The sequence below is a fragment of the Toxotes jaculatrix genome, chromosome 3, assembly GCF_017976425.1.
Source record: "Toxotes jaculatrix isolate fToxJac2 chromosome 3, fToxJac2.pri, whole genome shotgun sequence".
Lineage (NCBI taxonomy): Eukaryota > Metazoa > Chordata > Actinopteri > Toxotidae > Toxotes > Toxotes jaculatrix.
The window spans coordinates 11,513,796-11,541,788 of NC_054396.1; the positions used below are offsets into that span (position 1 = coordinate 11,513,796).

The 27,993-nt window shown below is 41.4% G+C and overlaps 4 protein-coding genes across 5 annotated transcripts; 1 reads left to right on the forward strand and 3 right to left on the reverse strand.

Annotated features, from left to right (window-relative positions):
- Nucleotides 1-1,163: 1,163 nt before the first annotated feature.
- On the reverse strand, nt 1,164-8,138 carry LOC121178695 (heme transporter hrg1-A-like). The gene is made up of 3 exons (XM_041032980.1): nt 7,730-8,138; nt 5,048-5,215; nt 1,164-2,401 (listed from the first exon to the last, which is right to left on the reverse strand). The coding sequence occupies exons 1-3, from the start codon at nt 7,857-7,859 to the stop codon at nt 2,265-2,267; spliced, it is 435 nt and encodes a 144-aa protein (XP_040888914.1). The 5' UTR covers nt 7,860-8,138; the 3' UTR covers nt 1,164-2,264.
- Nucleotides 8,139-8,670: 532 nt separating this feature from the next.
- On the reverse strand, nt 8,671-13,035 carry LOC121178697. Of its 2 annotated transcripts, none has more exons than XM_041032984.1 (4): nt 12,796-13,035; nt 11,440-11,867; nt 10,513-10,556; nt 8,671-10,418 (listed from the first exon to the last, which is right to left on the reverse strand). In XM_041032984.1, the coding sequence occupies exons 1-4, from the start codon at nt 12,971-12,973 to the stop codon at nt 9,437-9,439; spliced, it is 1,632 nt and encodes a 543-aa protein (XP_040888918.1). In that variant the 5' UTR covers nt 12,974-13,035; the 3' UTR covers nt 8,671-9,436. The 2 variants fall into 2 exon arrangements, with proteins under 2 accessions (XP_040888918.1, XP_040888917.1); XM_041032983.1 differs by having other exon boundaries at nt 8,672-10,418; nt 10,513-10,559.
- A 958-nt stretch (nt 13,036-13,993) lies between these two features.
- Nucleotides 13,994-20,025, forward strand: phf13 (PHD finger protein 13). Its single transcript, XM_041034901.1, has 5 exons — nt 13,994-14,385; nt 15,261-15,362; nt 16,827-17,006; nt 17,102-17,522; nt 17,608-20,025. The coding sequence occupies exons 1-5, from the start codon at nt 14,341-14,343 to the stop codon at nt 17,838-17,840; spliced, it is 981 nt and encodes a 326-aa protein (XP_040890835.1). The 5' UTR covers nt 13,994-14,340; the 3' UTR covers nt 17,841-20,025.
- Nucleotides 20,026-21,706: 1,681 nt separating this feature from the next.
- LOC121179269 (dnaJ homolog subfamily C member 11) lies at nt 21,707-27,990 on the reverse strand. Its single transcript, XM_041034011.1, has 16 exons — nt 27,911-27,990; nt 26,994-27,123; nt 26,797-26,870; nt 26,604-26,705; nt 26,255-26,383; nt 26,018-26,140; nt 25,774-25,847; nt 25,468-25,657; nt 25,200-25,285; nt 24,625-24,741; nt 24,367-24,522; nt 23,929-23,998; nt 23,696-23,753; nt 22,864-23,006; nt 22,651-22,780; nt 21,707-22,535 (listed from the first exon to the last, which is right to left on the reverse strand). Exons 1-16 carry the CDS (start codon nt 27,983-27,985, stop codon nt 22,510-22,512), a joined length of 1,683 nt encoding a protein of 560 aa, XP_040889945.1. The 5' UTR covers nt 27,986-27,990; the 3' UTR covers nt 21,707-22,509.
- Nucleotides 27,991-27,993: the final 3 nt, after the last annotated feature.

A 27,993-nucleotide genomic window follows, 5' to 3' on the forward strand; every position in this document is an offset into this window, starting at 1 on the left:
CCTCCCTCGCTTTACATACCACACAAACACACGCACACACAGACACACACCGCACAAACACACACACACACACGTACACACGCGTTTTACAGGATGGTGTATAAACTTAATAGGACGCATTTGGTTCCAAAGCCCCCAGCTTGCTCAGTGGAAAGTGAGCCGGATTGTTTTTCAGTTTCTTAATGTCGAAGTTTATAACAGCCAGATAAAAAATGTTGCCATGGTGATTCAACCACAACATTGCAATTACCTTGATGCAATGAGACTCTGGGGGCTTGCAAACAAACCAGTGTAACACCAATTAAGATATAAGTACCACCAAAAATGTCCTTAAAACACAGAGGAAGGATGCAGGAAAGCAACAAAGAAAGTGAAATAATGATAGCGGCTTCTTAAGGATCAAAGTTACTTTTCTTTCCAGACTCACTCTCCTCAGTACTTAGCATAGTAGGAGTTTTTTCCTTAACAGCTGCAGGAAGAGACACATTTTCCACCAGATATTGTCCTGTAAACAAATCACTTAATGAGTTATAATGCACCAAACACTGATAGCGCCATAATAATTCAGTCACATATTTTTCACATCAACTTCAAAGTCCTTTTATCAGGCGACTACCTCAACAAAATCATACACCAAAAACTCTCTGCACACCCCCCACCAACCCCCCACCCTCCCTTTGAGGGATAAAATAAAAATGTGGATGGATGGAATAATTGCCTGACTTCAAAGTGCAGGTTATTGGTCTGCATTTACTGTTGCAATTGCAATGCTGTGGGGTGTTTTTTCATCATAAATGTGGCTCGGGTGGCTGAGGAAAGTGGTTCATTCTTCTCATGGCGCAAATCCCACTCTAATGCCCAACACTGACCCTCCTGACCTGGGCTTAGAGGGAAGAAGAATGTGTAGCACCTTCAGTCTGCCTCCATGACACTTTCTCATGTTGCAGGAAAGTCACAAGCCTTATGAAGAAAGTAACTTATTTTTTTTTTGCATTTCCCTCGAAACGTAGGAAGGAATTAAATGTTTTAGAGGAACAGAAAGATGTCGACACATTCCTTCTTATAAAGGAGAAACAGTTATTATCCAGTGGCGTGGCTATTTTAGGATTTCCCTGCAAAAACACACAAATGCACAGGAGATGTCAAAAAGCATAGTTTATTAACATGACTCTCTCTCTGACACACTCCTGTACAAACACACACACTCACATTCAGTCGAGTGATACATGTGGCTACACAATGTTATACCTCATTTCTAGTGTACAGACATAAACACTGAAAGGACATACAGCAAAATAACTTCATTAAGAAACAACATAAATGGTTCTGATCAGGACAATATCTCATAAAACGACATGGATACTTGAGCACGCACATTAGTGGTATCACTGCTGTTGTGAATCAAAGCCCAAAGCGAGGGCCATCTTCACGCTCGTGATATCTAATGTTGTCACGTTCTTTGAGTGCTTTTAGTCACACTGATAAAAATAATACAAAAAATCCTTCTTTACATTAAAAATGTCCCTTCATTGATCAGAAATGTATTGAATCCAGACATGTGGTGCTTGTTTGGAATTGTACATGAACGCATTCACTTTGATGTTGCAGGATTTTGGGATGACCTGCCCTTCTGCAAGACCCTGACACACTCTGTTAAACAGTGCTTGGATGCAACATCAACATTAAAGCATTGTATTGACTATTGCGACAAACACATTTCATCATTTGTATGTGCAACTTGTGATGGAAATACATCTGTCATAAGGCTACTTCATCATTAACTGATACAGAAAAAGAAAATAGATGTAATATCACAAAGATGGGATGTCAAGCACACGTACTGTACATGATATTGTTGGAAGAGTGACTCCCTCTAGTGGCTACTGCCTGAAACTGCAGCTGATAATTACTGCTGAGGAGTGTGTTGAAATAACAATTCCCTTCACTGAGTCATGGTTTAGAAATGACCACATTTTGGATTTATCTTGTCATCAAGAAATTGTGCAGATACATGACTAAGCAGGATGTGGAGGAAGTGAAAGTGTAAGAGATTAAAAAGCATCAAAGGTCTTTTAAAATTGGGTGAGATTTGTCTGTGAAGTCGCACTGGTTCTCATCCACAACACAAAGTATTTCAAACTCTCCCCTGATTCATCTTAAAGTGTCCTCTGTCTCTCCCACACTTTAACACTCTCAGGGTGGGAAGCCAGCACAGTGAGTGTACTGTTAGAGTCTGAGTGGTCACTGTGGGAGGTGTAACACTCTTAGAAGTCACTGAGGATACTGATGTCGGCGAACTCTTTGCGGTAGCGGTGAGCACACATGGCGAGCAGGAAGGACCACTTCAGGCTCATGAAGCTCCACACACAGGACAGGTAGAGACTCTGTGGGTCAGTTAGGGCTGTGGAAGGGACACACACACACACACATTAGTATTCAGCACAATGCACAAAGGAGTGGTGTATTTTTCACATTCATGTCAAAAGACACAGTAAATGGCATCGCAAAGATCCTTGCAGCATCACTACACTATGTGCCAAAAGTATGTGGACACTTCACCCACATGAGACTTTAAAACATCCCATTCTCTAAAGACATGAATTTTAATATGCTACTAAGCTTCCACAGCTTCTGCAGAGACTTCCCACATGATGCTGGAACCTGTTTCCAGAACTTTACTCCCATCCATCCAAAAGAGCATTATTAAGGTTGATGCTGGCTGATAAAGCCATAACACATCTTTGTTAAACTTCTAACCATTAGACTTATGAAAGGTCTAAAGATCCAACTTAGGAGCAAAAGAAAGTCTTCCCTGAGAGTGATGAATGAGGCACCTTTGTCAAGCAACTTAATCCTATGCGCAGCAAAAAAGGAGTGACCTTTGTGAGCAACTCTCCACTGACTGATAACATGAACAGTGCCTCACAAAAGTAATCAAAAGTTTTGTTGCTTTACAAGCTGGAATTAATTGATTTTTATTTGAATTTTCTGTAATGGACAAAACAAAATCATTGAAATTGATGACGTGGAATGAAATCTTGCTAAAAAAAAAAAAAAAAAGATTTAAAACTGAAAAGTTATGAGTGCATATGTATTCACTCTCTGTGAAATCTCTAAATAACATCCGGTTTAACCAACAGGTGGGTGTCACGCGACGTCACGACGCAGCGGCGCGAGGGCGCCAAATTCAGATGGATATGTTTTGTGTAGTTTACCGGTGCTCAAATCGTTCCAATAGAGAAAAAGAAAAAAGCTATTATACGGTGCCAAAGGTAGTCACCCACAAAGGTGAGAAATATAAAAAAAACTTACAGAACAACGCCGTAAAAGGTGGATCTTAAACCTACGTCTGCGGTCGGGAGGAGCAGTCTGCTAATGCCCGTGTCTGCAGTGACCACTTCGTCAAAGGTATGTTAGCTAGCTAACTTGGTTTTTGTGGCTGTGTTTATATCATTAGGTTGTCGCTTTATGCTCATTTACATAGTAATAATTATGAAGTTGCCGGTAGTAATATGGACTTCATTGGGACTTTTCAGGCTGCCCTAGCGTTTTAGGGGACGTTGACTCAGTAGTCCAAATGCTATTTCGCTGTTATGTCATACATGAGTATTTCTATGTAATTGACAAACCCCTTGTATCTCTGTAACATGTGGACTAAACGATAATCGTGTTGGAGCCGTTTGGTACCAAGGTTGTGGACCCACCCGCTCACAGAAAAGTTATATGCCTCCAGGCTTTTATAGGCTTTCATTTGCTGTTTGGTATAATAAGAGGTCTGAAGTACGAGATAACTGGCGATCTCAACAGCCTCGATTGTCAAATCTTTAACGTCTGTTGAAAACTCGTCCATCTTCATGAGGTACGGGTCACGTCCAACATATTATTTAATTGTGTGTATCTCTGTCTCGACACGGGATCTAAACCCGTACAATACATGGAGGGCATTAATCAGAGATTCAACAGACACACCGCCGACAACACTGTAGACCAGTGGAGATGGGAGAATGCCCACTTTAAGTTGTACACTCCGCAGAGTGGCCAGAAAAAAAAAACTGCTTAGAGAAAAGAAACAGCATTTTGGCCATCATGTGAAATGTCTTGAAGAACACCTGTTTGAGTCTGACAGAGATTTGAGACCTTTGTTCACCTTCCAGCAGGACAATGACACTAAACATACCGCTAAAGCTACACTGGAGTGGTTTAAAGGGAAACACCAGCCTTTTAAACCAACTTAATGTAGCTTTCCTTTAAATTTAAAAACACAACTTTTAATACGGTGATAATATGGCCCCTGGCTCGCAGTGACTATTCCACTTCATCCCAAAGGTGTTGGATGGGGCTGAGATCAGAGATCTCAGCAGGCTGGTCAAGTCCTTCCACACCAAAGTCAGTAAAACCGTTTCTGTATAGATCTGGTTTTGTACACACGGGAATTGTTAGACTGAAATAGGAAAGGGCCTTCCTCAAAACACTGCCACAAAGTTTAAAGCACACTGTTGTCTATTGTCTATCTTTGTTTGCTGTAGCATTGAGAGGTCCCTTTATTATAACCAAGGGGCCCAACCCATGCCATGAAAAAAAAAGTACACAAAAGTATGTGGACAGGGTGGAACTTGAAACAATGTTCAACATTTAGAAAATTCCTTGTAACTGGGACAGAAATAACAATCTCTCCATTGATAGTGGCTTGAAACATGAGAATATATTGTATAACTTTTGCCCCTTGTGACACTTTCTACCATTTTGTCAATTAGAGAAACTTGCTCTGTTAATTATCTTCACGGTATTTAAAGGGTATTCTGTGAATTGCAGGAAATCTGCAAGTTAAGTAGACATAATGAAGGCGGGCTGAGTTGAAGTGGGGACACAAAACTCCACTGGGACACTCTACTTAGTTGTCTGTCTGGTCACCCACTTGACCTTCATCCTTTAGTATTTTTGTTTCTTGTGACTATTCACAGTGTTGCATAATTTTTGCTGCAAAACAAATATAACAGTGGGCACGGGGAACATCTGTTCAACTCTAATCTTTCTTCTTTGATCTTACACTCTTTGTTGCTGATGGCAACAGACAGGAAGGTGATGAAGGCTACGACTGCCAGCAGAGAGAAGAACACCCCAATGAAGAAGAAGAACTTGAGGCCTTTCAGCCAGGTCCTCCAGTAGTCCTGCAGGTACATGATGTGAGTGATCAAGGCCCACAGTGCCAGCACACCTGACGGACAAACACATACACACGTACTGTTACAGCTTAGTGGACAAGTTAATTTTCAGGAGAGTAAATCTCTTTAAAAAGAACATTGCTGGTGGTTTTACATGTTCTTACCACTTTTCAACACATCAGGCAGCCACGCTTTTCACGTTATTTCAATATGCTGTGAAAATTCCCATCCAGAGACTTTTTACTCACATTATTGTTGCATTGTAATACAGTCACAATAAGGGATTGAAAGTCCTGAAAACACAGAGTACTGCATTGAAAAGATATTGTACGCCTTCATAACAACAAACCCTAAAGTCAAACAATAAGCAGAACAGCAACATAGTCTAGATTAAGGACACATGTTCTGATTTTTTCTCTCCAATTACAGATTACCATACGTTAACACAGGATATCAGAAGGTTCTGATTGTTGATCCAATACCAGTGCTCTCTCTTTCCCAAATCTGTATTACTCACTGTGTGGAACTCTGTGGAGCCATGGCTTGCAGTAGTACTATAAAATGAGTTGGCTCACTATGATTTAAACTGATGTAATTGATAACAGAAACACTGAATTTTAAAGTGACATTGACAGAGAATGTGCATGTCATTGGAACTGGATGTGTCAGGCCGATACTGGTCAGCGTGCACCCCAATACCAATCCAGTGTCAGGGATCGCTGCATTCCTTGCCTAAATTTTACTTTCCTGCGTTAGAAAGTGTGATTTTCAGCAGCTGACTCTTGAATCACTCATGTCACATTTTATTGACTGCACAAAAAAGAAAAAAGGTTCTGGTGCATGTTAAATCTCATACTTTAACTGATATGAATGAAAACCAGCGGCAGCCCAGAAGTTTGACAAACAATTTAAAAACGGATGACGGGCTACAACATGAAAAACCACAAAATAAACTCACTCTCAGCTATTTAACCGATCCTATAGCGGCCGTTTGCATTTGGGTGGTCATAAGCTTTTGGTGGCAGGAGGGTGGGTGTGCATTTTCAGCGGCAGATAAATCATGACATAGCATGTTACCAATTGCTGAGTCAATGAATCACACTTCTTTCTTCATGTTCCTTCTTTTTTCCCCCTTTTACTTACAGCCGCAGAATTGTGAGGCTGTGCCACATGTTAACAGTTAGCCCATCTTTTCACTAACTTGATATGTTTGACATTGTGACAGAAGGATCTGAACTGTAGCAACCTGACAGCAGCGTCTGCTTCAGTCTCAGTGTTTCATTTCATTCAATGTTCAGGAATACTGAACATTACCCCTTTTGCGATCATGCAATCAGAACATTGCCTGTTATGTCAGCGTATCAACAAATCAGACATGGAGCAGGTTGCAGCCAGTGCATAGGAAAATGCAGGTTCTAGTTTTCAGAGAGAATCCACTTCTCAGCTATCCTTCCTATCTCATATTGTTGCCAAACTGTCTGAGGCTTAAATTCAGGTATGTGGGTCACTGATCTTACTGGTTGTGAGAGAATAAGGATAATTCTGTACCTATGATCACTTGACATTTTATGAAATGTTATCATTTTTGATAAAAGGCAGTCTGTTCAATAACCACTAAAACTGATAACAGTACATCCTGTGAACGGATGAGTGCAGAGTTTAAAGATATGGACCTCAACAATGATCGAAGGTCATCTCCATGGATACATCACTGAATACACTGCATAATTGTGACTAAAGACAAATATTTGATCTTTTTAGACAGAAAGGGGACTGACTTCATTTATGAAATCGCAAGTCTGTGCCCTTTGTCGTATGCAGTATGCAGTGCTCAGGCAGTGTTTGCATTAATACCAATAATTTTCTTTCAGATGCACACATTTCCAAACAGGAGTTTCTTTTTAAGTACAGTATAAAATTCAGCTTGTAGAAACTTAATATAAAAAGGAACCAAAAGCTGCCACAAATTGTGGGAAGAATGCAATTCAACAATGTGAAACACTAAAACTTAACACTTGAAAAATGACATGGACAAATGCAAAGTATGTGAGATTTATATTACAGCATTTAATAAGCAAGGAAAACTGCCATAATAACCCCCCTAAATACTTAGTAACCTCTATTTTAATATTTCTCCACCTTATAATTCTTTTTATTACCAAGGTTAAATTAACTTTTATAACCGTTGCTTTCATTTTTCCCCAAAAATTTTAGGTAAAAAAAAACAAAAACAAAACATTTCACATTTGTCCAGCTGAAACCTGTCAGTTAAAAATTATAAATCTGAAGCAGGACATACTGCCCTAATATTCAAGAAAAATAATAATAATTTGACTGTATGCCACCTTTGATCCGTTCACACTTCTGCCCTTCAAACACAAGTGTGAACAATGATCTCAGTCTAACTATAGACTTAGTTTGCAATCAGTAGTTTTAATAACTGCTGTTTAATAATCTGCTGTTTAGCAGGGGACTGGAATAAAGACATGCAACAGGACAGGACAGGACACACAGCACATAGTTTGAGGACAATACAACAGCTGAGGACAGACGGCGGTGGTGTTTACCTGACAGTCCTCCCATGGCTGCAGTCCACGGCTGCTTGAACACGATGTTCCACACCAAGAAAGCAGAAAACCCCATGAGCATACCAAACGAGGCATAGCCGACACTAATGTAGGTTTTATTTACAGCCATTATGACGAAAAACAAAGCAGAGACACGGCCAGAGGACAGTCGACTGTGTGTGTGTATATGTGTGTGTGTGTGAGAGAGAGAGAGAGAGTTTATGAGAGAGTAAGAGAGAGAGAGAGAGAGAGAGAGCAACGAGCTGATAATTTCAAAACTGCATCCGGTCAAACTGCAAACCAGGCCCGACAAGACAAAATGCGCCTAAATGTGTGTGTCCTGCTGACTAATGGCTGTCACACACACACGGGCCGAAGTGTGAAACGTGACAAAGCATTTCTTGTCTCAGTCCGCCTGCATAAAAACACATTACTTCACTCTACGTCATGTGATGTTAATCAAAGAGACGCGTGCTCAGAGCTGCTGGGTCTGCACAGCGCCCTCTACAGGAGCAGAGGACAATTTAAAAACATGTCAACCGTCTCCACGGGGACGCTCTGTACTGTAATTTATAATTTTTCAAAATTATTTTGGCTTTACCTCCTCATGATTTAGTGCACCCATAGAGCTCAGTGCTGTATTTATAAAAGTAATAACTGCCTAATGAATAAGTACTATTTACTTTAATTTTACCTATAAATATGCAGCATTTAAAGATTTGTCGTATTTGATCATGTTTTACAGCTCCAAGGGGACGTAATGCTTTGTTTTCTGTTACAGATTTCCAAGATGTCATTGGTTCATTACATGTGATTATAAGAAATTTGTCATAAAATCAAGAAAAGACATGAGTCTAAAGTAAGTTTATCTTTTAAAAAAGGATCAGGGTCAACAGGAAGCAGCAGAACACTGGACTTAAGACACTTTGGACTATTGATAACTACTGACACAGACTTTATGTGGTTATATAAGATTTTGTTTATTTTGGAATATTCAAACCTTCTGCATAAAGTTGTGGTCTGATTCAGGACAACAGTAAAATTATCAGTGGAATTTATTCTGCTTTAGTAGTAACTTGAAATTTCCCACTTGTGTTAGTGTTTGAACCTGTGGTAGTTCTTATACAGAAACTCGACTGAACATCACCCAACCAACATGAGAAAGAACGCTCGCTGAAACATTAGTTGATCAGTTGATCTACAGAAAATTAATCTGAAGCAACTTTGGTAATGGATCAATCATTTCAGTCATTACTTACAATAAGGATAAATATCACCTTCTTCCAGCTTCTCAAATGTGTATGCTTTCTGGTTTCTGATAGTAAACTGAAACTCTTCAGATATTATCAGTCTGAGGTAGGGTTCTGGGAAATCGGCTGACTAAATGATTAATCAAATAATTGCGTATTTGAAAGCGGATTTGTCAATAATGAAAATAATCTTTACAGTACATGCAGCCCATGAGCAGGCCGTCTTTGGAGAGAAGCACGAGGGGTACACATAAAAACTCAAACTTCATTTTCTAATTGTCTCAAGGATCTCTTACTCTTGACTTTGTGAAACTAATAATAAAACTTACATATTTAATAATGCCAGTAGAATATTAGTGGTAAAAAATGTACTACATTCAAGTCGTTTACAATCTGTTAAAAATCACAGTCAACCACCTGAGAGGAACAGCATGTAGTGTATGACAGCAGTCAATACTCAAGCTTTGACAGCAGTGTACACGAGACTTGGCAGGTAGTAATGGAAAAAGAAATCAGGCAACTTCTTCTTCATGACCTTCATGATAGCTTTGTCCCGGTAGATGCGTTGAACCAGTATGTCTTCTCTGGAGAAGACAAACAGATCACACCACGACGTGCCTGTCACCATCATCTCTGCTTGGATGTGCCAGTAGTACGAGTGGGTCGTCTTCAGTTTCAAGACTCCTTCCCGGCAGACCAGGAACCCACAGTCGATGAAGCTTCGGGAGCTGATACATTTGACATGCACCAACCCGAAACTGCGCTTCTCATTGGGGTCGTACACCACGCCGTCAGGCAGGACCCCAAACCATGGAGCATTCGGATGGACAACAAAACCACTGGGTGACCAGTTGACACACAAATGCTGACAGTATTTCTGAAGGGCTTCAGTCTTCATTTCCTCTTCTGTCATTGCTCTCTTGCACCTGGAGAATTCCTTCCGTATTTTACATATCAGGTGTTCCGCATAGCCCCGTCCTGGTTTAAGTTTGCAGATATCCCTGACATGGCTGGTCAAGCGCAATTTCCGCTGCTGCTCTGCAGACTTCTTGCATCCACGTGTAGAGAGCTCCAGACTGTATGCTGCCTCCCAGGTGACCTGCATGGCACTCACATGTTCCTGCTCCTTAGCACTGAGCGTAGGAAGAGCTGACATTGGCTTTAGTTTGTGATAACTCAGGGGAAGAAGCGGTCGAGGAGGAGCGTCCTCGTGCGTATTGTAATCCTTACTCAGTGGCACAGGGCACTGGTAGGACAGGGGGCAACCTTTAGGGACTTTACCAAAAGTACAGTCCACCAATTCCACATCCGCTGTGAGGCCCATTTTGGTTATCAGAGGCTTCTTGTCATCGGGAACATCCTTAAAGGCTTCAGTGAGCCTTGCCAAAAAGGACTGGCAGTCAGTTGGTGCAGCAATTGCAGATTTGTAAGGCACCATCCTGTATGAAACAAATTAATATTGTTAGCTATGTAAGAAAACAGGTTGCACTGCATCAAAAAAATTGTAGTCATTCAGAGTTTCGCCATTCTTACCGTGGTAATTCTACCATGGTTTTCTGCAGGCACTTCTTTGACTTCTTCTATTTTGATTTCCACCCAAGAAAAGGAAGAAAAAAAACCTCATTATTCATGCTTCAACTGTTAAAAACAAACCAGGCTTGCAATGTGAATAAAGCATTCTATACACGTCCTGCAGGCCACCAAGATGTTTTTCCAGTGTTTTTATTTAATAATTTTCCTGGATATTTCCAGGACATCTTCTGACCTAGAAACTACTGTATTTGAATCTTTTTGTGGAAGTCTCATTTGACTGAGTAAAAGTTCAGTTTGTTTGACTAGGGCAGGGGAAAAGTTCAAGGAGAAAACCTCAAATTAAACTGAATTAAAAGTTAAGCTTAAGTGAGCCAGAAAGGGAAGATCTGGATTTTTTGGTTTGAGAACAGCTGATGTAAATTTCAGAAATTAACTTACGAGTTCTGACTTAACTGCTTGGTTTCAGACTGACCTCTGGAAGCAATTATCAAATTAAACAGTGAAAATGGGATTCTGTATAATTCACTCTTTCCCTTGGCTGGAGAGCTACATGACAGAGTTGAACACTGAAACAAACTATATGCATATACTGTACTTGCACCTCAAAGTGCTATTTGCACAAGACTGCTCCATTAATTAATTTAGTATCAATAAAAATATAATTAACTAATTTAACTAATTTTACAATTTATTTAGTAATTATAGTCACAAGTTCCCAGAACCCACAACAGTGTCTTAAAAAATGTTTAATGGAAAAGGGGAAAAAACAAACGACTCCTCAGATTTCTGAGGTTATTAGAATCATTTGGATAAATAATTAATAAATGGTTAATCAAGTAACTGTTCATAGACAATATCTATATCTACAATACTTATTCATCAAATGCTTTAATTGTATGGTGTTTTAAGGGACCTTGTAAAGCTCACCTTTGACATTTTCTTATGTTTTTGAGGTTCCTCACTTGCACTTTCTTCACTTCTGGACTGTGGGCAATCTGTGACTGTATCTGAGTCCAAAGAGCAGCTGTCCTCACGTTCATCATTCACTTCCTCAGCTGAGAAAGTAGCTGAAGGAGTGGGGTTGTAATCCACCACCTGAATCCGGTACAAGTCAGTAATGCAGGATAGGTTTATCTCTTCTTCATCTGGGTCATTTTTCACATAGTCTGTGGTAACTGTGTTGTCAGCTCCCCCCTGTTCTTCTAGTTGTTCTGATCCACAACTTATGTCCCATTCAATTTGCTCTTCTTTAGGTTTTTTAGGCAGCGGCTCTGACATTGCCACGTCCACCTCAGTGTTCGGCTCAGAGGGCTGCTCTCTGACATCTGTGGTTGTTTTGGTGTATTCATTTACATCTATTGTGGGGAGAAAAAGAAAAACACCAGTGATTACCAACTGCACATCTCTTCTTTCACTTTGTGTATAAAACGTCAGTAGACACAGCACTGGCCCCTTTAAGCTGAAATTCTTTAGCACAATGGTGGACAGATGAAAAAATTGACTTTCCATTTTTATCACAATGACAGAGTATTACTGTTGATGCATTAACACACAAGCAGCATTTTAATTTTGTGGCTGGTCAAGGTAACCACTCCATTCTGTGGCATAGTTTTATGACTCCTGAATGCAAACTCTTAGCCTGCAAAGTAGTAGAAAACATATAACAGTTCCTTCTGAAATGTTTTATTATACTCAAGTTTTGATGTTTGTGTTTTACTGATGTTTTGTCTGTGTATATTTCCCAGTCCTGGACATGATTAAAACAGTTTAATACAGTGCTCCAGCAATAACTCTTAGCTTACTGAAAGTTATAATGTTGAGTCTTTATTTAAACTGAAGAGGTGTTGGTTCAACTGTATGATCATTTTGAAGGCTGTAGGTTTGCGGTGTTGTTGAACTGTGTATTGTTATACAAAGACGTGTCTGTTATTGAGCCCAGCATCATTGATTTGAATGGGTTAGGGTTAGCACCACAGACTACAGCCTCCAAAGGGACCGTGTAGTTGAATCAATACCTCTTTAAACATTAATGTAGGACTGTTGTGTTAGACTGCATTAGTTTTAGCTATGTGTTCCTAATAAACTGACAACTGAGTTTATATGTACATGTAGCGTCGTATTGAACTGTTCTACTGTTGTGGATTTATAGCTTACATATAACTACGATTCCCCTCTAAGATATAACGTAAGAGTACGACACATTAACTTCACATTTCTGTGACTGCAATTATGTTAGTTACGTTGTTTCGGCTAACGTTAGTCGGTCAAACTAAAATAACAGACCTATCCTCGGTAACTTTATCTCGGGGTTCAACACCATGTGAAGCACATTCCGCAGACGTTTGTTTTCCTCGTAATACGCGTCCACAAGAGTTTCAACTTCTGCGAGTATCTCCACAGCCACGGCGGTAAACCGCTCCGTTATAAAGCTCCGAAAACCCTGGAGTCCGGTGTTCGACATTTTTAACAGCAAAGTTACATGAAATTATTTTGAATTTCTCTCTCAGGCTGAGGCGAACTACCCGCGAATAGCCTTAAAAAAAAAAAGTACAATCGCCGGAACGTGAGAACAGGGACTTCCGCTGGGAAAATTCTTCTTCTTTGGTATATAGGCGGTTTAGCATCCGAATTCTGTTTTGCACTAGCGCCCCCTGCATGAAGGTCGGCAATTCACATCTAGAAAAATTTGCATCCAACATGATCAGGTATCTTTCTGGTATCAACAGACTTCTGGGGTCCTCAGAAGCATTTATATATTTAATAGTTATCATAGTTCTCTCTCTTCCAGATTCAGAACAAGAACATTACAGCCGGGTTCATCACTTTTTTAATAGCTTCATAGCTAGGTTAACCTGCTTGGGGAACAAATGAACTGTGGGCTCTGCTGCATCCCATTCCCCTCTGTCCAGGTTTTTAAAATAGGAAAAAATAACATATGAGACCAACTGTAAAGAAATAAATGAATGATTTTTTAGATGTTTTGCCAAGAGAGTTTGGAAGACAAGTTTTACGTATTTTAGGTTCATCCTCCCAGAAGGAGCTCTGTTGATTGAGGGAATGTTCTTTACTATTTTAAAGCCCCCCTTCATTCAAAAAAAAAGGTTATTGTTGCATGAGCTTCATCATACAGAATGATATACCAGTATGTGCACACTTCAACACAAGAAGACTGTTAAAGCGTTCATGTGCTGAAGGGTGGTGGGAGGCTTCTCTGTGCTCAAAAGCTTGATAAGCCTGTAATCACAAAACGTTTAACCCATGCACTAAGAATGAGCACTGTATGAGAAGGTACTGTGTCCAGTAGTTACAATTTTTTTTTCAAAGCAGTCATATTTTACATGGCTTGAAACGTCCAGATGGGATATTTAAATATTTAGAGGCAGGCACACGCTGCAGACCATAGGAGGGCGATAATGGACCATTTCGTTCACTAGCTGCCACAGACACGAAGAAGAAGTCGAAGGGGGGGTGGCAGGCAGGGGGTGACAGCCGAAGTGAACCGCTCCCCCAGCAGCAGTGAGTAAACTGGACCAAACGAAGACGTTACCAGACAGGTCGATGGAAACACAGTTGTAACGTTCACGGTTCACGGGAGGCACGTTTTACAACTTTGATCCGACTGACAAACGCTAGTCGGTTGTTCCGGGCGCTGGTTCAAGACATGTTATCGCTGGTGGAAAACTGAGTGTACACTGTTGCTTCGAGTTTAGCATAGGTAACGTTAACGTTAGCTGGGTAATCTCGGTGTTTACGGTGACATCGAGTAACCCATTGCAATAGTCTGTCACGTTATCGACAAAACGCCAGCTGGTCGGGTGTTTAGGAAAGATGGGTGACATAAACCCATCGACATCCCATGCATTTCAGTCGGAGGTAAGTGTTTTATGTAACTGTTTTACGGCGAGTAGTTTGCAGTCATGGCTAACGACGCTAGCAGACGTCAACTTGCCCGAGGTCTGTCACCACACGGTGTAGCAGCTGCTGATTAGTTAGCGTTAGCTTACAGTGCTAATGTTGACATAATGTTAGCTACTGCTGCAGAAATTAGATAAGTTACATACGCTAAGCACTCGGACAAGCTTACAGCAAACGGTCAACTTTCACTGCTAAAACTTGACATTTTGAGTGTGAATGAGTCATTAATGTTACTTCAGACGGCACTTTGTAAGACTGTAACGGTTAAAGCTAGCGTTAGCATAAGGTTTCATCGAAAAGAAAACATTCCTTCATTATTGCGAAGCATGCTAACATTAACGTTGGCTAACTAAGCTTCATATTCACGCCATCTGCTTTTATTGTCAGCCAACAGTTGGCCAACAATGTTGTTATGGTGACTCCTTGACTGTCTGTAATACGAATTCATTAATGGCTTCATAGTTTTGTTTGACAGTTAAACTCCGCCGACACTAGCCAGCAGCTAGCCCCTTAGCATTAGTTACTTATTTGATGTCAGTTGCTAGCCGACCTAGCTTACATTAGCTGACGTTTTTAGTTGTGCTAGTCGGTGGGGGTTGGTAGGAGTCTTCACGGGTGAGTCCAGAGAGAGATGTTCATGCAGTTAATCAAACTTTAGACCATGTTAGTCAGCATGTTAGTGCTTTTTTTTTCGTTCCGTTTGTTTACATCGCAACGAGTGTGTCAGTCTTCAGAGTATAGTTGTGTGGCGATCACCTCTCGTTCACGTCAACGCCATGTCGAGATGTATAGGTTTGATGCAGTCAGTGTTTAACCATGTGACTGTGTTTCAGGGATTCAGTCCGCCGTACAGGAGGAGGAGGACAGTAGAGGATTTTAACAAGTTTTGCACTTTTGTCTTGGCCTATGCCGGTTACATCCCATACCCCCAAGAGGTGAGTAAATGAGGCGATCTGTGCTATTACACACATTCACACATAAGCACCTGTGTTGTTGGACTAAACCGTTTAATTTTTTTATGTGAGTGAATACTTTTTAATCAACTGCAGTATTTGTTTCGCATGGTTACATCACGTTTCCTAATGTAAACACGCTTAAGTCAAATAACCAGTTGAGAAACTGTCCTGGTAAAGTAGAAAAAGTCTAGAAGTTATTGTATGGAAAGGTGTAGTGAAACTGTGGACACATTGTCTAACAACCAAATCACATTTTTGTGTCTTTCTTTTTTCCTTTCTAAATCTTTAAATGTGTCGACTCCACTTTAAGTGCTGATTTTAGGGTCAACACACCCTCTACTACAAACTAACCTCTTTCCTCTTTCTCTAACCCCTTTCACACAGCAGTCTACAACACTTAATTCACATCATGAGAATACAATTTTGTGCAATATTGGATCCTCTGGGTGTTGTTATACACCCCGCCCACCATACACACAAATAAGACCCTCCAGGTGGGAGGGATGTTATGGCAAAGCTGTCATGCCCTTGGTAGTTTCATCAAAATTTGATGTGTTACTACTCTATGGCAAAACATTACTTGAAAACTTTTTTTTTTTAAACTCTCATTTCCTTTGAAACCAAAGTGGGCAACAAAGTGTGACAAACTTTTTTCCAGTATGAGTACAGTCTCCTTTGTCAGAACTGATGTTTGACAAATTTACTTCCTTTTCCTCACCACCAGCGACAGGGGTTTCTAAATTATGACTCATTTCGTTCTGACTGTGGATGTTCCTTCGAAGGTTTTCTTTCACCCTGTTGCTCTTCTGCTTCTCTCTAGCACGTGCTATATTTGTTTTCGTTTCCGCCCCCTCTCTCATTGCACATTTCGTCATGTGGTGTAGGGCAGTCTTGTCATCCGTTGATACTCGATAATACGTTCTGTGCCTCAGATCTGCCTGCATAATTGTTGTCAGCCCACAGAAGTCTAAATTAAAACTGAAAAATGTAGTATAATAAATAGTACAATCCAACATTCAAACTGTCATGACAGTACTTTAACATCGCTTGCGGTCTCATTACTGGTCCCTTTCTGAAATTGATTCATAACACCAGCCGTGCTGCATTTTTATAAGAGGGAATTTCTGACACTTTCTGCGGTTTCCTGAGGACACAGTGAAATTCTTTCTGTTAAGATATAACAATTAAAATTAGAACCAAAGACAGCCAAATATTCATAGTCTGAAGTTGCACCTTACCCACACACAGGCCTCTAATACTTTGTACATTGGCAATGTACTGATTGGTAATCAAGAATATTGTCTTTTTATTTTTGAGTGGATGAATGCTTGCAAAGAATCGTCATACACTTTTTGGATCTATTAATCACCACCTTTATCTCCTGGTGTGATTTTTTTTTGTTTTTTCACTCACTGACCCCTATTTGTCCATTTATTGTGAAAGGACTCTCCACTGCGCAGTAGTTCCAGCCCACCCAACAGTACAGGCAGCACAGCTGACAGTGATGGCTGGACCCCAGGACCCCACGCCTCCTGCCCCCAGCGCCCTCCCAAGGTCCCCCAGGACAGGAGCAGGAAACGTCCGCAGCCAGGAGCCACACTTTCTAGTCACATCAAGAAAGATGTGAGTTGAGTTGATGTCTGATCACACCCTCACACCTTTTATATGTTCACCTTCATCCCCTTTGACATACGTGCCCTTTTTTTTCTCTTCTGCAGCACACAATCACTACCCTGCACCCAGATGACCGCAGGAAAGCTGACAAGCTGAAGAAGAAGAAGAGGAGAAAGGAGAGGGAGCATCAGGCTGGCGAAGAAAGTGGGGCTCAGCAGGCCCGCTCGTCAATCCCAGAGCTACAGTACCCTGTCTCATTTGGTGGTCGAGTGATCAAAGAAGAGCCTGAAGATGATATCAGCATTCCCCTCCACCCCCAGCGGCTGCCTAGCCCTTCTCCCTGCAAGGAGGAGCCCAAGGAGGAGCGTCGATACTGGGATGGTCGAGACCTCGAGGAAGGGGTGGTAAAGGTACAGAAGGTGGAGGGCTTTTCAGGAAACAGAACAGTGTTCCGCCAGGGGAAGCAGGTGGTGTTCAGAGACGAAGATGGATCGGGAGAGGATGAGGACATCATGGTAGACTCAGGTGAGGTCTTGTGTGTGCATCAGTTCATCACAAGCTTGACAAAGTGGCCAAACTTGACCCTGTATTATTTGTCTTGTCTCCTCAGATGACGACTCGTGGGACCTGGTCACATGTTTCTGCATGAAGCCTTTTGCGGGCCGGGCCATGATTGAGTGTAACAAGTGTAACACCTGGATCCACCTGTCGTGCGCTAAGATCCGCAAGAGCCATGTGCCAGAGACATATGTGTGCCAGAGCTGCCGAGAGACACATGGAGCCCCAGACGCCCGCCGCTCCCACCGCTCACGTGTAGGCCCACGCAAACACCTGCTAGACTGACCCTAAGGTGAACCCTGAACTCTAACCCCTTCTCCTCCTGCTTCTCCTCCACCTGCTGGACTGACCTTTCCTCACTATTGGGTCTTGGCCCCTTCAGTCTCTGTCCCTCATGGTCAGCCATGAACCTACATTTTCTAAAAACACTTTGGTGGACCTATCCCAAGCCCTTATTCCATTTGAAAACGGTTTGAGTGCTATTTTAGATTTACTAAGGTTTGTTTCTGCTTCCCTACAGACTCTGTGCGTAAGGCAATCACTGAATGGATGTCTTGTCTGTAGATGACATTAGCATAGCAGCAAACCGCTACTGTTGGGACTTGGTGTCTTGTGAACACTGGAAACATTTGAACTGCCATATAGAGAGAATACCCTCACAACTGCCACCCACTATGGTGCATGCTGGGATTTGTGGGAAAGACTGTTTGCACTTTTTCTCACTTTTTTCTTAGTTTTAAACCCATCTGACCTTTTTGTCATAGGGACAGGTATGTCATTCTGATTAAACTGGATTTGATTTCTCTAAGATGCCTCTTAATGTTACATAACTAGCCGTTCAAACAACCAGAAAATAAGTTAAGCCTTGTGTTAATTGCTTCAGATGGTGCTATAGTATTAAGCTGAGGTATAATCCAATAGAACAAAGATGTAGGATAAGAGACTAGAGTCTGCATCTGCTTCATCTGTCTGTCATTCTGTTTTGTTATTTAAGACACTGTGAAAGAATATCATCAAGGCTTTAGGCCCAGAAAACTGAACCAAGCACTTGTTCCTCTCCCTCCTACTTCACAAGCTGTCTTCCAGCCTCGGCTACTCGTCTGAAATAAGATTTTACAAGATGCCGCACATGGAGCTTTCACATGCTATGTTTCTCAAAAATCTTCAAATAGTGTCCACCAGAAGTTCTTTCACAATAAATAATTTGTTATTTTACAGTTAAAAAAGAAAAATCCAGATAATTGACAAGACTCAAATAACTCAGCTGTTTTCAGTAAAGGTGTTTTCTGCTGCCTGTGGTCAGGATATTTCAGCATTTCATGACAGGTTTGGAGAATTGTGTTGGTCATGAATACTTTTATTTTACAAACCATTATTTAAAGCTTCCTTAGTTTTCAGCTGTTTCACGCTCAAGACAAAGTTTTCAGAGACAAATATATTTATAGAAGGGAACTCCTGTGGCCGTCCAGTTAAAGAATCAACAGGAAAAAAAAGTTATCGTGACTGGAATAGTGTTGTTAGAGAGATTCTCTCAAGAGTCCAGTTGAAATTATGCATGTGAGTGTGTGTTTGTTTGAATGGTTAACACTGTGTGAGGGTATTGCATGTGCTGCTATGAGCTGTCTCTAAGCTCCATGGTTTTTGGTCTTTTGTAAGATGGAGAAATGGATATCTGCAAAGTACCGTGGGCAGGGTCGGTTTGTTTTGTTTGCTTCTGAAGGGTCAGATCAGAAGAACAGACCTCAGTCTCTTATCACCTCTCGCTAACATTTTCACAGCAGTATTCAGTTACGTCCATATGCAGCAGGTTTAATGGAATTTTTTTTTTTAAGACACTTTTTTCTTAAAACTTGCTGCAATTTGGATGAAAGATTTTAAGCTTTGTTATTCATGTGCCATCTGCTGTTGGGCCTGTTTGTGTAGGCTACAAGTTGTTTCTGATTATACAAAAGCCATACTGTAGAGTGACAGATTTTAGACTCAGAGCCTTGGATATTAGTCCAGGATGCGGTTTTACAATGCAGAATCAAGGACTTGACCAGGGAACGACTAACACACACAATGAATGTTTGGTTTGTAAAGAACAAAAGACTTTCCAAGAGTTTAAAGTGGTTAAGCTCATCTCTGCACTCTTTGTCTTCTGGTATTTACAAATGTCGGTTAACTGGTTCGTACCCAGAAATCACACCCAGGTCACAATGTTTTTAAGACATTTTAAGACCTAAAATAATTTGCTGTTTCTCAGGACGTTCACGTCTTGAAGAGAACCTGAAGACACCTTCAGGCACAAATTCCTAACGTCAGTCTGCGTCTTAAAGACATCAGTGTAATTAATGCTCATTGTGATACAGCTCGTTTATTCGGATCCTGGGTTGTCCTATCCCCTTATTGAGAAAGCGTTGTCTGTACTGTGGTGCAAACTGTTTCTGTGAAACTATTGTAAACTATTGTAAATAAAGAGTTACCATTTTAACATGTTGCTCTCTCATAATGTCACAGCGCATTTTTGAAAAGGGCTGGTTCTGTCATGCTCTTGAAATCAAACGCTGTTCTGCTGCATCTGTTTTGTTCATATTTATTGTAGTCTTTACAGGACAGGGAACACAGGCTCCTCAACCATTCAGTACATTTACATAATGTGGGTCGGTGTGGACGATGGGCTGGAATGAAACAGCAGGGAAGCAGTCTTTCTGCTGGGCTCACGGCGGCTCTGGCTCAGAGGTGACCAGATGACCTGTCACAACACTTTACAGCACACTTAAAACTAAAGAGAGGAGACAAATGCTACAAATAGAATCAGTGCAAAATGGCTGCCGTAACAGTGACCCCAAGTCAAGACCATTATCTCACGAGACATGGGCAGAGACAGACGTCCCCTCCAACGTACCACCGCTGGCAAAATCAGAAACACTTGAGAACATGCTGTATAAAGTCAAATGGACCAATCACTATTTCTTAAATATTTCCTATGGAGTTTAGTATGAAGCCGAGTGTAAAGCTACTATCAGAGGCTTCAGCATCACTTTGTCACCACATGTCAACTAGCTTCATTTTGCTTTAAATACTGAAGATTTTGTGCAAAATATTACTTTTGTATTCAGCAAATGTCATTTTTATCCTACAGTAGTGTGTTCAGGGATTCTCTGTAGTTCATTACAGGGTTCCCAGACAAAATGAGGAATAACCAACTAACTCTCTCCCTCCAGTTCCAGTCCACCTTCAGTTAAAACCACTGTAACTACTGGAACAAACAATAGATCAGTATGAGGATTAAACTTTGGGTTTTCTGTGCTACAACAACCATATCTAAACAAAAAAGTGCATCATAGGATGTTATTAGATTTCCCCCATGTCATCCTCACCACACTGATCAGAAAATAGTTACCAGTGGTGAATTACTGAATTTAGATTATCACCAAAATGACAGACATGAAACTGCTGACTGAAAAATATACAGTTAAAAAAAATCCTTTTAGCATCTTCTGCAGTACATAGTGTCAGAGACACTGCCTTTAAGATAAATTCAGTTAAGACTTTTTTAAATAAAAAAAAAAAGGGACGGAGAACAATGTCCAATTAAAAGCTATGGCACAGGAATGGTGTACACACTAAACCTGTTTTTTAACACCAAATTCATGTAACTATATAAATGTGCCATAATCAGTGAAATGGTTTTAGCGTGGCTCAGGTCAGCTCCAGTAAGAAAGTTAGTGTCTGTCAAAGTGACTGTTTCAGCAACAAACACAATCTACATGAGGGAAAATGTTGATCTCTGCCCTCTGCTGGTTGCATCCCAAACAGAAAAAGATTCTTCATTCACATCTCTATATTTAAAAAAAAAGAAGAAAAAGTTTAAAATCCATCTCAGTAATTTCTGTTATTACTGGTATTTTTGTCAGATACACACCAATAATGTACACACTATAGCCTTCACTGAATAAAAAAAAAAATCCTAGTAAAAAATTAAGTTTTGGCTAGCGCAAATCAAATCCATGTGGGTTTTCTAACTTTAAACTGCAGCCCACCCTGAGATGTTAAAAAAAACATCTGTATAGAGAATTCAAGGCTGTGTCTCCTTGGTTGGATCACGACCATCAGAGGGCATCGCTAGCACCTTTCCCTCCCTGTGCTACCCCCCCCCCCCCCCCCAACCCATTACCTCCAAATCCAAACGTTCACAGAAATAAGTTTTGAGCACCAGTTTGCACCTGCTGACTGGCACCTCAAATGAGCAGCAGACATGTCACTGAAAGGCATAATAAATTAGGATGCGACATTTTCAACAAGTAAACAAAAACAGGAGTTACACAATCATTCCTCAGTCCTGGCCAGCCTCAGGGTCACAGACATGAGACATGATCCTGCATAGTGTTTCTCTAAACATCTGCATGAGTTAGTGAAACGACTGGTGTGTTATGACATTACCCGATTCAAAACTACCAGCGTGATACACATACAGGACAAAGACTAATATGATGAAGGGTAAAAGTACAGCACGGCTCATTTGTATACACTTGTATACACAAACGTTTTTAAATTTATCTGTGCACGTTTAGCTCATCGTTCAAGGGAATGGTCACCACGTCCGCAGTGACTACAAGTCCCTCTGTGTGGTGCATATATAAAACTATGTTCAGGACCAATGTCTGATCTCCTGCACCAGGCAGATATTTGAGCAGCCTTGTCAGGTGTAGCCGACCAGAGACTCAAAGGGTGAGACCTTGTAGAAACTCTGAGCTGACTCCTGTATTTTGCTGAACCTGGGACATGGCCCCACAGGAAAGGGAGGAGTGGAGGAAGTCGATAAACGGATTCACTAATACCATGACAGAAGAGGACTAGAGGAGAGAAACTGACTTATTTTTGATGTGTCCCCTCCATTCACGGGTTCTTCTGTTTACACAAAGTCTTTTTTTCTGCATTTGCCTTCCGGTGCTCCAACAGTGGTGGGCTCCTAGGACTCAGACTCAATTCTGTGAGCTGAAAAGACAAAAACAAAACTCAATAATTTGAAAATGGATGCATGCATTTAGGCTTTAGCCATGTTGTAATACGTGTGCAGGATAATGAAGTGATAAAATGGCAGCATACTAACATTGCTTGGGGATCCGTAGAGGCTCAGTGTCTGCAGAGATGACTTGGTGCATCACACCTCTGAACTGGTACAGTAATTTAATGCTCTTCTCCTCTCCTACACAGGGGTCATAGAAGCCGGGCAACCCTGCCTGCACACAGAGAAACCGCTCATGTGCATACATGCAAATTTACAACTGCACAGTCACATACACTGATCTGTTAACACACACACCTTAGAGGCCTCTGTGAGGATGAGTTTGGAGTCTTTGACCAGGCACTGCAAAGGCACAGTGACGTCGATGACCTTTGCTTTCTCCTGCTTCTGGCTGGTGTCTGACACAAACTTTCCATACCAGGCGTTCAGGATGATCAGACCTGGACAGTGATGTACGGTAAAAATGTTTTCATCTAACTTTTGGTATGTTTGTAAATACACTGTCATTTTAAAACAAAGACACACAGGAATAATGTACAGAATACTGAATATTTACATGTGTAAATTCCACCTACAGCTGTGCAAACACATGCAACAACAGTCCTGCTACTATATTAGCCTGATATCTATAATATGTATCAATTTGTACCGCTATTCGTTGCACAGAGCATCAACAAGGCACAGTGAACACATCCCATAGAGTGGCTCTTCAAATAATCACATGCTCTCTCTATATAAATATAACAGGAAATCCATTAGCACACTGACATCACAGTTTTGATTTATCTGGGTGTGTACCCTGGTGTTCTATGCACAGATTTACAAGCCTAACCTATGTAAACACACGCAGCATGGAGATGGGCTACATCATCATCTCTTGCATCGGAGAAGGAGATGATGGAAGTCAGACTTAGCTAAACAGAATCCTGGAGCTACAGTATATTATGCCGTTGACAGCAACCATGAGAAATGCGCTTGAATTACAAGTTTGGATTTTTACCAAGTTCTGACTGGCTGCAAATTAAAAAGGCTCTCAGTTTCTCACCCTGGTGTAATGTCTGAGAGTAATGTCTGAGAGTATGTGTGTGTTAGTGTGTGTGTGTGTGTGTGTGTTTGTTTCCTCCCTCACCCATCTTGGATTCTTCTGCTTCTATGATTCTCCTCACAGACTCCTGCATCAGCAGAACCTGCAGAGGAGCCAAGGGAGAAAGAAGAGGAGGAGGAGAGTGAAACAGAATGGGATGGGGAGGAGAGAGGTTTTCAGACGAGACGAGGAGAGCTGAATCTAGAAGCAGTGATCAATGATCCCCCACACACAACTAACAACCGTGTGTTTGCATGTGAGTGTGTGTGAGTGCTCACAGCAGACTCTGCCTCCTGCTTCTTCTTGGCGATGTCTGTGGCGGAGCTCTTCCTCTGCAGCTCCAGCTCTCTGCGAGGCACAGAGACAGACAAAGCAGACATCAACAATCACCCGCTGAGATTCACTATGGAGGCGTGAAAGAAACCCCTCTAGTATTAATGACTCCCACTGAAAAGCTGCATTTCTGGCCACATCAGGGATGTGGAGCTGCCTTCAACTGAAGGACAAAGTTTCATGATCTTAATATTTATTATGCATACACAAAATATGTTTAATGACACACAGGTTGAGGAGAACTTGGTAATTAGTATAGAAAGGACTGTATTTACTATTAAATACAGTCTGAACAGTGATGATTTTTTATCATAATTGAAAACTAGCCCAGCACTAAGATTATCTACTACTTTGACAAAGTGAGACTGAGGAGATGTACTGACTGCTCTTTTTGTGCTTGTGTATATGGGATGATGATCAGTCTGTGGATGGCCATGTAAACCAGCAGGGGTCCCACAGTGGCGTAGAAGACAGCACTGGGCAACAGCTGATCTGTCAGGTGGATTGGAAACAGGTAGGTTTGACTGGCACGCGCCAACCTGCATGGAAACACCAGCACAAACGAGCACATACATCAGATACTCATGCAGTGAGATATGGACCCACAGAAGAATGAGATCATATTTTGTGTTGGCCAGTACTTGATCTTGAGTGTGACTCCCTGTGGGACGCCGATGCTGACAGTGGCTGACAGGACACTGTGTCGGCTGATCTTCCTCTCTGCTCCATATTCCACCACAGTGCCAAACCAGCCTGTCCTGGAAAGGGAGGGACACAGAAGTGAACAGAGACTACAGAGCTAAAACTATGAAACTGCTGAAGAGAACAGCATGGGCAGAATGGGCCAGAGCAAATTAAACAACCAGTTAAACTGGATTAAAATGTTTAGGGATCAAATATGTGTGTCTAATGGCATTTTTAACAACTTCTATCTTTTCTTTCATTTATGGTTAAATTGCTTTGTACATAAATTTCTGTATTCAATAGTTTTTCATTTCTTTTATAGTGTGTCTACTCGTTTTTATATTTTTCTACTGTGCTGTGTAATTGCTTACTGCTTTTTACCTCCTGCAGCTCTTTTAATGCTGCTTATGTCCTGTCATTGTCTCTTATTTTCCTGCCTCTGGAAAGCACTCTGTGTTTTTTGCTTGCTGCTAGGAACTAGTTGGTTTAAAGACAAAAGGTTCTTTGACACAACATCAACAGACAGACGTACTTGACAGAGCCTTTAACTTTAGTCTGGTCTTCGTCCTGGAACTTGTACTGGTAGCTCATCATCAGGTAGGAGTGAGGGATACCCAGCTGGAAGAAGGTGCGGTTGGGAGGCCACAAGAATCATATATAGTGTAAAAAAAAATAGCAAACGACAAGGTTAAGTACAGCAAATTTCATTTATAGTTCAAACTTTATTCATCATAATGACAGCAAGTGGTAGTGTGTTTGCATTCCTACCAAGATTTGCTGGTGAATGTGTCTGTGTGTACCTGCAGAGCTAGAGTGAAGTGGCTGCTCTTTGTGTCTCGGACCAGGCTGGTAGTCATGGCGCTATTGGGCCCCCAGCGCCACTGAAGGTAACCCATGGTGTTCTGGTCCAGGTGGCGTGCTGTCATCAGAGAGCAGCTCGGTCGCAGACTGCGAGGAGAGAACTGCAAACCGCATTGGGCTGTCAAGAAACTGGACAGAGAAATGACAGAGCCGAGGTTAAAGAGAGGCTAAATTAAAGGTGAATGCTGTTCTTATGTTGATACATTATGTGTTATTGTTCCTCATGTCAAACAGTTGGGCCTTACCACCGTGGAGTGACATTGCGAAACACCTTTAACCCGATGAGTGGTCCCAGTATGTCTCCTGCACCAAACTCCACCTGTAGAGTCAAACACAAAAATGTGATTACAGAGGGGAAGGAATGTGCCAAAATAACTAAACTAAACCCTATAGTAGGCCATCTTAACATTTTACATTAAACCTTTGAAGGACCTCTGCATACTGCATGTACTTTGTATTTTGTGTAAATGTGTGTGTCTATGTGTGTACCTCTCCCCAGCCCTTGGCTGAAGTAACCCTTCGTATGGTCATGTTAATGTTGCCACCTCCGTTCCCATTGTGTGTAGAGAGTGAACCGGACAACACTGCTGTGTCAGAGTTCGTCAAAGGAGCCTGAATAAAGACAAAAACAGCGGCACCTGATAAAACAGAGAATACTACACTGATCTTGCCCCAGCTAAGTATCTGTGTGGAAGGTAAATGCTGAGTGAGTGCGTTTTGTTATACCTCTATCGACTGAGAAATGTGCATCTTGTTTATTTCAATATGAGGAAAGCCTCCTCCTGGCATCTCTTCAAAGTCTTCATCATAACGGTCAAACAGGTCCGTAGCATCAACACCAACACTGATGGTGCCCTGAGTAATGAGGGTGGGAGGGAAAGAGATTGATAGAGTTAATTAAGAAAGAAGGGAGAAGGTGAGGGACATGATGAAATGAATGAGGAAACCATCCACAGACAAAATGAAGAAGTGATGAGTTTAATAATATCGGAATAAAAGTAGCGGCTTGCTCAAGAAATACAGTGAAAGCAGTGAAGCTGTCAAAGGAACGTCACGCAGTTGTGACCGACAAAACCTTGGGGTTAGTTCGTTGCTGCAGTCTCCTCTCCTCTCTTTCTCTCTGCAGCCTTTCATACTCCTCTCGAATTTCTGCTGGAGTTCTTTTCCTCTCCACCACCTACACAGCATCATCAACATAAGATATTGGTAATGAAGATACATTACTAATCTGGCGGAGAAACCCCTCAACTGGGAGACAGAATACACACCTCCCAACCTTCCACCTCCAGCCCTTTCTTCCCAAAGATGTCATAGATGGCTCTGGAGTGAGCATCACTCAGCACTGAGGGGAGAGAGGAAAGTCACCTTTAAGTCTGTTTTCAATCCTGAAGAAACACGGTTTAATTTCAGCTGTATTTTTTCAATCTGAATGGAAGTTTAACTAAACTGTTTAAATTCCATTTACCTTCATATGCCTGGTGCACCTGGTTGAAAAGCTGTTCAGCTTGTCTTTTCAGCTCTGGGTCTCTGTGTTTGTCAGGATGGTAGAGCATACACAGCCTCCGATATGACGCCTTCAGCTCCTCCAATGTAGCCTGTAATTTTAGAGGGGTCAGGTTTTGCTCCTGTGTAGGGCTGCAACTAGCGGACTAATATATATCCATGCACCTTCAGGATTAACTGATTAATTGTTTGTATCAGAAGCAGTGAGGTCTTCAGATTGCTTGTTTTTGTCCAAACAACAGTCTAGTCCAACTATCAAATACTTAATGTAGGAAATCTTCACTTGAGAGAACAGAACCAGTAATGTTGCTGCATTCTTTATTCATTTAATTTTGTGATAGTCCAAAATTGTTGCAGATTAATTTTCACTCAACTGATCATTTCACCATCACACCCGAGGGCTGACACAACACTGCTGCATTAAAGTATCCAGTTTAGGGAAACTGAAAAACCGCCATTAGTACACTTGCATTAAAGCTTCCTTATAGGCTATAGTTTCTGCCTCAGTAACTACTAAAGGTCAGCTAACGTCAACCGGATGAACATCCAAGTGTAAGCCCTAATAAGGCCCCCTTATCAGTCAGTCATAGTGGCCTGAGAAGGTGCTCATCGGTGTAGACATGGTTTCTTTACTTGCGTGTATTTTAAAGTGCATTGCCTGCATCATGTAAAGTTTAAATAGTCTTGTTTTCCATGCCTCTGCAGCACCAGCCGGTCTCAGCCTCCACGGATGATGGTGCTGATGGAGAAGACCGCTATTGAACTCCACGGTGATGCACCGACATCACATTACTTTCTCAGAGGAAGTCTACTCGACAATCACGGCGTAAAGAACGTCATCGTCAGGCTTCGCTGAAAAACACAGGAAAAAAAACGTACCTCTTTCCTAACGTTGAGCAGAGAGTAATAGTCCTGGTTATTAAACTCAAAATCATCATCTAAGGACGCCGCCATGTTCGCGT

Excerpts from the sequence above, each read along its gene's own strand:
- LOC121179269 (XM_041034011.1), bottom strand. The coding sequence starts at position 27,985 with ATGGCGGCGTCCTTAGATGATGATTTTGAGTTTAATAACCAGGACTAT. Across the intron at positions 24,742-25,199 it reads AAAGTTAAAGGCTCTGTCAA|GACAGGCTGGTTTGGCACTG; the intron begins GTACGTCTGTCT and ends CTCCCTTTCCAG. Across the intron at positions 22,536-22,650 it reads TCTACGGATCCCCAAGCAAT|CTCACAGAATTGAGTCTGAG; the intron begins GTTAGTATGCTG and ends TTGTCTTTTCAG.
- LOC121178695 (XM_041032980.1), bottom strand. The coding sequence starts at position 7,859 with ATGGCTGTAAATAAAACCTACATTAGTGTCGGCTATGCCTCGTTTGGT. Across the intron at positions 5,216-7,729 it reads AGCCATGGGAGGACTGTCAG|GTGTGCTGGCACTGTGGGCC; the intron begins GTAAACACCACC and ends TTTGTCCGTCAG. Across the intron at positions 2,402-5,047 it reads TGCCATCAGCAACAAAGAGT|CCCTAACTGACCCACAGAGT; the intron begins GTAAGATCAAAG and ends TCCCTTCCACAG.
- phf13 (XM_041034901.1), top strand. The coding sequence starts at position 14,341 with ATGGGTGACATAAACCCATCGACATCCCATGCATTTCAGTCGGAG. Across the intron at positions 17,007-17,101 it reads CTAGTCACATCAAGAAAGAT|CACACAATCACTACCCTGCA; the intron begins GTGAGTTGAGTT and ends TCTCTTCTGCAG. Across the intron at positions 17,523-17,607 it reads GGACATCATGGTAGACTCAG|ATGACGACTCGTGGGACCTG; the intron begins GTGAGGTCTTGT and ends TTGTCTCCTCAG.
- LOC121178697 (XM_041032983.1), bottom strand. The coding sequence starts at position 12,973 with ATGTCGAACACCGGACTCCAGGGTTTTCGGAGCTTTATAACGGAGCGG. Across the intron at positions 11,868-12,795 it reads GATAAAGTTACCGAGGATAG|ATGTAAATGAATACACCAAA; the intron begins GTCTGTTATTTT and ends TCCCCACAATAG. Across the intron at positions 10,419-10,512 it reads ACCATGGTAGAATTACCACG|GATGGTGCCTTACAAATCTG; the intron begins GTAAGAATGGCG and ends TGTTTCATACAG.